The following is an 8,167-nucleotide window of genomic DNA, read 5'->3' on the forward strand; positions in this document are numbered from 1 at the left end:
AATTAAATAGCCAAGTCAAATTAATTTTAATTATATAAATTAAAGTAAGTTTTGAAAATAAAATTGCACACAATGGTTTGCATGTTTTTGAAAAAGAAACCAAGCATATATTTTGTCTGGATCGGACATAAAATTCACGTTCAATTTGGATTTCAAGCATATGTTTTGCTTGAATCGGACGTAGAATTCACATCTAATTTGGATTTTAGTCCATTGTTTTCGAATTGCATGAGGAGAAAAATGGCTTGTACGGGATATAAGAAGGGAAAGGAAAAGAGGAGAAAAGAAAAATGAAAAAGAAATAAGAAAATAAGAAAGAAAAGGAAAAAATAAAAGAGAAAATAAGAATATTTGTAAAAGAAATGGAAATTAAAAGGTTCTCAGTAGCCGTCACTGTGCAAAGTTTAACATCAAATATTTGTATTAAATAAAAAAAATCAAAGGGTGTAGGACCGAGAGAACTTGGTTGAAAATTGATAATATGGTTTAGTGTGCATCCATCTTCCTTTATAGTCAAAATATTACATATCTTAATTTGTTTAAGATATTGAACACAATTTACTATTCCTTAAATATAAGCTTCTCGATACAACATACATGTTTCCCAAATTAATTCAATTGTATGTTGACTATAATTTACTATTCCTAACTCGGCGCATACTTTATTTTTTAAATTTATTTTAATTTACATAATTAAAATTAACTTGATACCATGCAACACACGTATATTTTTGCTATCTACTATTATAAAAAATGATCGTATTTCTGTTTGCCTGTCTACCTCGTCCAAGTGAGCCGGTTAGGTCACATCACCCACGTCGCGTGCACTGTGCGCTGTGCGGGCCTTTCGTCTGCTTGAGTGGGCTACCATCTAGTTTATCTTTATTAGATTATATATGAAAAATAATTTTACAAATAATGAACCAGTTTCACAGTTACATGGCTATTATTTGACCATGTATAGTGAAAATATGCAATGATTAATTTATATTCTTTATAGGCTTGATTATCTGTTAAATTTTGCAAACATTATCATTTGATTCTCTTAATTAATTAATTCTAAATTTCATATATATTTTAGTGATGTCTTTTAAAATATAATGATTCTTTTTACCCATGGCAAAGCACTTGCATCCTTGCTAGTTATGGAAAAAAAAAAGAATCCTTATTCTAATTCTGTTATCAAGTCAATTCACTACGTGTCTCTAAAATTTCGTGCCATCCTTTCCGTATTTCATTTTTTTGATTTCTCGTATACCACTGAGTTTTTATTTAGATCCCATTTTTCGTTTGTTAACCATTAGTTTTATAGTTAGTTTATGTAGAAATGATCTAACTGTCCTTGTTATATCGATAAAGTTATAAATGTTTCATGTATGAATTATTTGGGTTGTGGAAGACAATAAGGGATTAATTATTGAATTTATTAAAATTTTGAAAATGGAAACATAATTTTATGTATTTTTAAAAAATAGACTCATCATGAAATTTAAAAAAAAATACTTTTTGATGAATATGTGGTATAAAAACATTCATCATAAAAACAAAGGGATGGAATTATTTGCTCACAATTTAATAAAAAAGATATTTCAAATCATTTTTTATGAATTTAGCATAACATTTTCCAAAATTTAAACACAAATAACAAACAGTTTTGGTTCTAAATTTTCTATTGAAACTAATGCATGTGTTTAATCATATTTTTAATTTTTTCCAAAAAAATAGATTTTGTTTTTCAAATATGGTATTAAATGGTTCCACCCTATTTATTTTATTATAGGTTAATTTTTTTACATGGGGACTTATGGAGTATGTAATATATAAGTATTAGAGATGGGTAATATAGTTACTTTTCTTAAAAAATAACAGTCGACAAATAGAATGACCATAGAGGAGATCTAAAATTCAGGAATAAAGAAGAGATTAAGAAAATAACATATAGGAGATCAAGATCAAAACTCAGGAATATGTAAGAGATAGGATAAAAATTCAAGGGTACAAAAGAGACTAAACGAATTCTCAGGGGTATAAAGAGAATTTTCTCTTTTTTTCGTTGGTGTAGGCAACAATAATTTTAGATACATACTCCATCCTTTAAAACATAATTGTTTTGGGAACGGACAAAATACAATGCTAAATTGGTCAATCATCTGGCTCAAGCAACTTAGAACACCACCGACAGATGCCTAAATTTCATCCCTAAAATTTTGTTTTGGGGAATCCCAAACATAATTTAATGTGTAAAAAATTTATCCCCAAAAAAATTGGCTAAAATTGACTTTCTAAACATAAAAGTGGGCCCATACTAATCTACCAACTAAAATTAGTTTATTTATAGAGGAAAGAACATTCTCTGCGCACGGGAAGTAGTAGAGACGAGAATTAGGAGTGAGCGTCACACCGGAGGATGGTTAAGAGATGTTGGATAGATATTTTTACTTAAAATCCTCTAATTTTAGAATTTAAAGGAGTTTAGGGGGGTGGTTATACATGCTCGAAAGAAACATTCTTCTAATTCCATAATTTATGTCGTTTAGAATAAGTTTGATCAAACTTTTAAATATTAACTATTAATAACTTTTAAAATATTTATTTGAATACACTGTAACATCTATATTGAAATATTTAGTTTAAAAACACTATGATAACATATTGATGAGTCATAAAAAGAAATCAGTCAAACGTAGGCCATGTCATTTTACAAAATAATAGGAATTATCAAAATGGAGATAATAGGTATATATTGAAAATTTAGTAAAAGATCCCATCTCTATAATGCATATGCACACAACCAAAAGGCCGGAGAGTATACAAACACGACGCAGTAATCTACGACTCAATATCTAATACGCCAGTGGATAAATATACAAAACACAGAGAATTTTTACAGCATATCGTAGTATCTTATGGCCAATTAAGCTACTCTGAAGCAACGAGCTGAGCTCCGCCTGCATGAGACTTCAAGCACAATCATCACAGGCCACTGAAGATTTCTACCGACAACAATCTCCTGTTACTAATCTGGAAATTTTGAGCAGGCGGAGCAAGTCCTGGGATGTCGCGGATGTTCTTGTTACGTGGGTTCACAATCTGCATAAAACAAAAATTGTGAATAATTCTTATTCAAGTTCAATCGTAGCATAGTAATAACAGCTAGTGATATGATGCCTCGTTGAGAAGTATTGAACTAAGAATTGCAAACACAAAACAAATGTTTGAACTCAACAGGGCTGAAAAAGTGCCAGATATGCCATTAGTGCTATAGGCAGTTAAGCACGCATTGAACAAGTAGCATCATCATCACTGATCGTCAAAAATGTTTCAGAGCACTGTTTCACTCCCTAAAGTAGTAAAAGCATAAGCTAGCACATGCAAGTGTCTTCATCACCAACGAAATTTAGTTGCATGTGTGTATGATTGGATGATCCACTCATAATCCTCGAAATGGAAGTACATAGAAAAGTATACCTTAACAACAATAATTGCAATCACACCGCAAACTATCAGAAAAAGCAATGCCATGATGCATTTGTCAGTTGCAACCTGCAAGAGTTTCAATTTTCAGGTACTTCTGGACATGCAAACACGCTCACACACAGAGAGGGAAAGCCTAGTAGTATGCAATGAGGGTATGGGGATACCTGACGGCCAATCTCTTTCACCAGCTGGCTTGCCTTCTTCAATGAAAAGTGAACAGAATCCAACTCATTGTCAATTCTCTTCATTTGTTCTGTCTGCAAAGAAAAATAGATTTGTTGTTCCAGATTGCCTACTAACAGCACAAGTATACCAGATTGCCAATAGAAGCATGTGATAAGAAAATCCTGTAGTATGTAATGCAAAATAAGACCTACTTGCTGTGTTAATGCTGAAGCAGTTTGAGTTCCAGTTTCAATAGTTTGCATCACAACCTACAAGAAAGGTATCTGTAAATTCTCCATTTAATATCATTGATAAGAGTGTGTGTAGTTCATAAAGCAACCATTTTTGAACGGTCAATAGCTTGATCAGTCTGAGTCATTTGTTCTCTTCCAGCATCCATTAGCTGTTGATTTGACATAGCTGCAATATTAGACAGGCGTTTCCATAAGAACCAACCAAAATATCTTAGCTTTCCAGATCATAAATTATTATTAAAGTTACGATCCAAACATCATGAATAAACAAAACCCTGTAATAATATTTTGAGTCTAGAAATATATTCTTTTAGCTTATGCTCTTCAGTATTTGATAAACTTGCACCTTGCAACCTATCAAAGCCAAATTAATCATGGTAGAGAAAAACGGTATTGATGAATTACTTATATTGCCTCTGAACCAAACAACATGATTCATTTGCATTCCATGCACAGATAGTGTCTTGCGATATAATTGAGGCTGTGAGGATACATAACCAACCCACTGCTCAACCATATTCCAAAATAATACCTTCAATTTGCTGTTCTAAAAAATTGTATAATGTAAAATATGTCCACTTCTTACTAAAGTTTCAAAAGTTCAGAAATCGATCCATTGCAATACTTTGCAATTTCAAATAATGCCAACATGATTGCAAGCTGTCTTATGCTCAGTAATCATAGGCAATTGTTACATTTAGGTAGATTTATTAGCATGGTATTAGCCACATTTGAAAAGGATTCAGGTGACTATTTTCACCTGATGCCATTTGAATGTTGTCCTCAGCAGCAGGTTCACTACTTCCAGCACCCATATCAAAGAGCTCAACTCTCTTATTATTATTACCAAGGCTACTTTGATATCTGCAACAGATAGTTTGTGTTAGCATTACCAGAAGTAACAAAAGAATCACAGAGGAACATGGCAGGAGGTACGGATCTTATAAACAAGGGAATTATTTTTCAGTTTAAGTAACTGGATTTCCTTCCATTGGAATTGACTATATAATACAACAGAGACTAATCTAGACTCTAGAGGTTATGTGAAACATATTTATTCATCAAGAGAAATTGCTGACTTACGTCTTCCTCAAGGTAACATAGGAATTCAACTCTTTGATCTGTATAGTGCATAAGAAACATTTAATGAGTGTGCACAGATGAGCTACAACAAATATCCTGTCAAAGGGAGTTACCAACCATATACTGCTTTCTGTCATTTAGCTGCTTGTGGACCTCAGGAGGGTTGTTCGACTCTTCATCTTTCAGTATACGATCAAACTCTTTGATCAAGCTGGAAAGGACAATTAAAAAGCAGAATCAGTGCATTTCCACTGAAGCACAAATTCTTGCGAATCCAATAGATTACTTCTTACCGTCAGTTAATTTGCAAAATAAAAAAAACATATTAACACTGTATATCAACAAATTATGGTCTCGAGGGTCATATAATACTTTCATTTAGGAATAAAAGAAAGCAACAGCAGTTTAGGTAAAAACAAGATAGCGGAGTGAAGAACACTCGTAGTGACCTACCGCTTGCACTCCTTCATTTTTGCTGTGAGATCCTCCAGCTGTTTAGCTTGCCTATTTGAATCTTTAATCTTGTCCATCTTTTGAAATCCATTTCTGCAAAAAAAAATTGCGATAGAATAAAATTCCCTGCCAGACCAAGTTAGGAATGCAGGTCGGTAGCATAGAAATATTTCAAGGCATTTCAAATGACATCAAAATAGGTCTAAACATGTCAATGGTCCAATGTTACCAAAAGTGCAGTTGACCATGGACAAACTTGTACTATGTAATGGTTAGGCATGCTCATAACTGAATATGCTAGCACTTGAAACTCGCCTCTCAGGAGACTTCTAATTGTTTCATTGGAATAAATGGACTCGAAATAAGAATTGTTTCATCAAAAAAAAAATCATATCCCATTGAATAAGCTAAAATTGTTGTTTCAAGTTACAATGGTAGTTTTTGTGTGAAAATTTAACTTCTGTGGTATCTTGGATGTGAATTTGAGAATTAACTTCTGTAATTTGACTTCATTAGCTTTTATGAAGAAACTGTAATACTGTAGATTTTTTAAAGGAAAATTTCCCAATGTGACTGCATTTCTAAACATATTCATTTTTTGAAGGTTTGATGGCACAAATTTTAAAATGTCAAATAAAAAAACATATTGAGTGCCATTAAGACTGTGAAAAGTGAAAAGCAGCATGTGGTATATATGTGGTCCCCCCCCCCCTACTCCCTCCCCTAAAATATAGGAAATTATACCGCTTACGGGAGATTTTTGTAGCCTAACTATTAACTCGTATTCAATAACAGTTTGATTGTTCATTCGTCATATACAGCCGTATAGAACTTTTTGAAGAATACTGAGTTATACATCAGGTGAAAAGTATATCTTTGTCAGATACTCAAGTAATCCAAAAAGTTCAATCTGCAAGGCGTATACGTTATCGAACAATTTGATATCTAAATGTCTAAAGAAAAAAACAATCGGAAGGATAACATCATCATCTAAATTCATCCAATTAAATGTGATGAGAGCAAATAATCAGGCAATTGAGTTGGCTCAAAACAGGAAGAGCAAAAATAGAAGAAACTAGGACTGGATTGGCGCAGCGCAGAATTGTTGTGTGCGAGCAGAGAGATAGCATAACAGTAAGTGGACGGGAGAGAGGAGGTGGCTCACTGGAGCGCGCGGAAGATGTCCTGGACCTCGCCGTCGATCTGCTCCAACTCCGGGCTCATGGGCACGTCGCTCGCCATGGGGGCAAACCCCTGTGCCCCCCACCCCCGGCCGCCCAAACCCTACTGCTACTGGAGTAGCACTGGCGGCGAACCCACGACACTTCACACTCACGGGGATGCCATCACGATCGGGACGGACCAGCGGCGGAGGAGAGGGAGAGGAATTGGGGGAGCAGCCGGGGAGGGGAGGAGAAGGGAGGAGAGGAGAGGAGCCTAGGGCTTGGCTCCGTGGCGGCGTGCGGCGAATGGCGTATTAGCTGGGGTTTAGAATAGAATCGATCTGGCGCAACGACGACGTTGAATAGCGCGAGGAAGAGGAAAGGGATAACGAAAAGAGAGAAGGTAAAAAAAAAAAAAAAACTGGACAAAGAAAGCGACTAGACGCTACTCCAACTTTCTGCCCACCTTTTTACTTACGCTAAATAAGCTAAAAGTTACTCCCTAATATATATATATATATATATATATATATATATATATATATATATATATATATATATATGACACCGTTGACTTTTACAATCATGTTTGATCATTCGTCTTATTCAAAATTTATATCCAAATATACAAAATTATAATGCATAATTAAAGTTTCTATAATAATAAATCATATTATAACAAAATAATTAATAATTATATAATTTTTTTGAATAAACCGAACGGTCAATCGTAGATCTAAAAGTCAACGGCGTTATATTAAAAAAATATGGAGGGAGTATATTTTTAATCTTAAATTTTGAGTTGGTTTTGATATTTTATTTATGGAAGTTATTTTTCATCCGTAGTATTTAGATAGCTAAGAATATAATATGTGTTTTTATTTATAAATTATTTGTTGTTTATAAATAATATGTAGTTCGGATTTTTTTTTCCATCACCCCACTCCGTTCGTCAGGATTAGTTGTTGTTTGACAGCGAGGATGCGGGCTTTCGTCAGGTATACTATAGTACTAGTCAGATAACGTTGCTAAGGTGGTGTTTAGACTGAGAAAGTTTTTGAAAAAGTGTCACGTCAAATGTTTTATCAGATGTCGGAATGAGTTTTTGGACACGAATGAAAAAACGAATTTCACGGCTAGACTAGAAACTGCGAGACGAATCTTTTGAGCCTAATTAATCCGTCATTAGCACATGTTGGTTACTGTAGCACTTATGATTAATCATGGACTAATTAGGCTTAAAAGATTTGTCTTAAGATTTCTTCTATAACTCATCTATGTTTAATGCTTTATTTAGGTGTTCAAAAATTTGATGTGATATTTTTTAAAAAAAATTTGGGAACTAAAAAGGCCTAACAACAAGAAGGTCGTAATCTGTCGGTGCCAGGCCCAGCTAACTGCTAGCTGCGGAATGCTGATGCTGCTGCCACCACCGCTGAGCCCATGGCTTTTTCATTGACGGCCGAAAAAAAAACTTTTTATAAACTATTTTGAGAGTCTGTTTGGAGGAGGGTATTTCTCCGGATCTCATGTCTACCAAATAATCCAAATTCTCATTCAGATTACGAGAAG

General features: G+C 34.0%; 1 protein-coding gene across 3 annotated transcripts; it reads right to left on the bottom strand.

Annotated features, from left to right (window-relative positions):
- Positions 1–2,694: 2,694 nt before the first annotated feature.
- Positions 2,695–6,954, bottom strand: LOC102700603 (novel plant SNARE 12-like). Of its 3 annotated transcripts, XM_006650060.2 has the most exons (10): positions 6,598–6,951; positions 5,433–5,525; positions 5,097–5,190; positions 4,980–5,017; positions 4,657–4,760; positions 3,983–4,062; positions 3,855–3,911; positions 3,642–3,734; positions 3,469–3,543; positions 2,755–3,090 (listed from the first exon to the last, which is right to left on the bottom strand). In XM_006650060.2, the coding sequence occupies exons 1-10, from the start codon at positions 6,672–6,674 to the stop codon at positions 2,974–2,976; spliced, it is 828 nt and encodes a 275-aa protein (XP_006650123.1). In that variant the 5' UTR covers positions 6,675–6,951; the 3' UTR covers positions 2,755–2,973. The 3 variants fall into 3 exon arrangements, with proteins under 3 accessions (XP_015690172.1, XP_006650123.1, XP_015690171.1); XM_015834686.2 differs by lacking the exon at positions 3,469–3,543 and having other exon boundaries at positions 2,695–3,090; positions 6,598–6,954; XM_015834685.2 differs by having other exon boundaries at positions 3,642–3,911; positions 6,598–6,954.
- Between the last annotated feature and the right edge of the window lie 1,213 nt (positions 6,955–8,167).

The sequence above is a fragment of the Oryza brachyantha genome, chromosome 3, assembly GCF_000231095.2.
Source record: "Oryza brachyantha chromosome 3, ObraRS2, whole genome shotgun sequence".
Classification (NCBI taxonomy): Eukaryota; Viridiplantae; Streptophyta; class Magnoliopsida; order Poales; family Poaceae; genus Oryza; species Oryza brachyantha.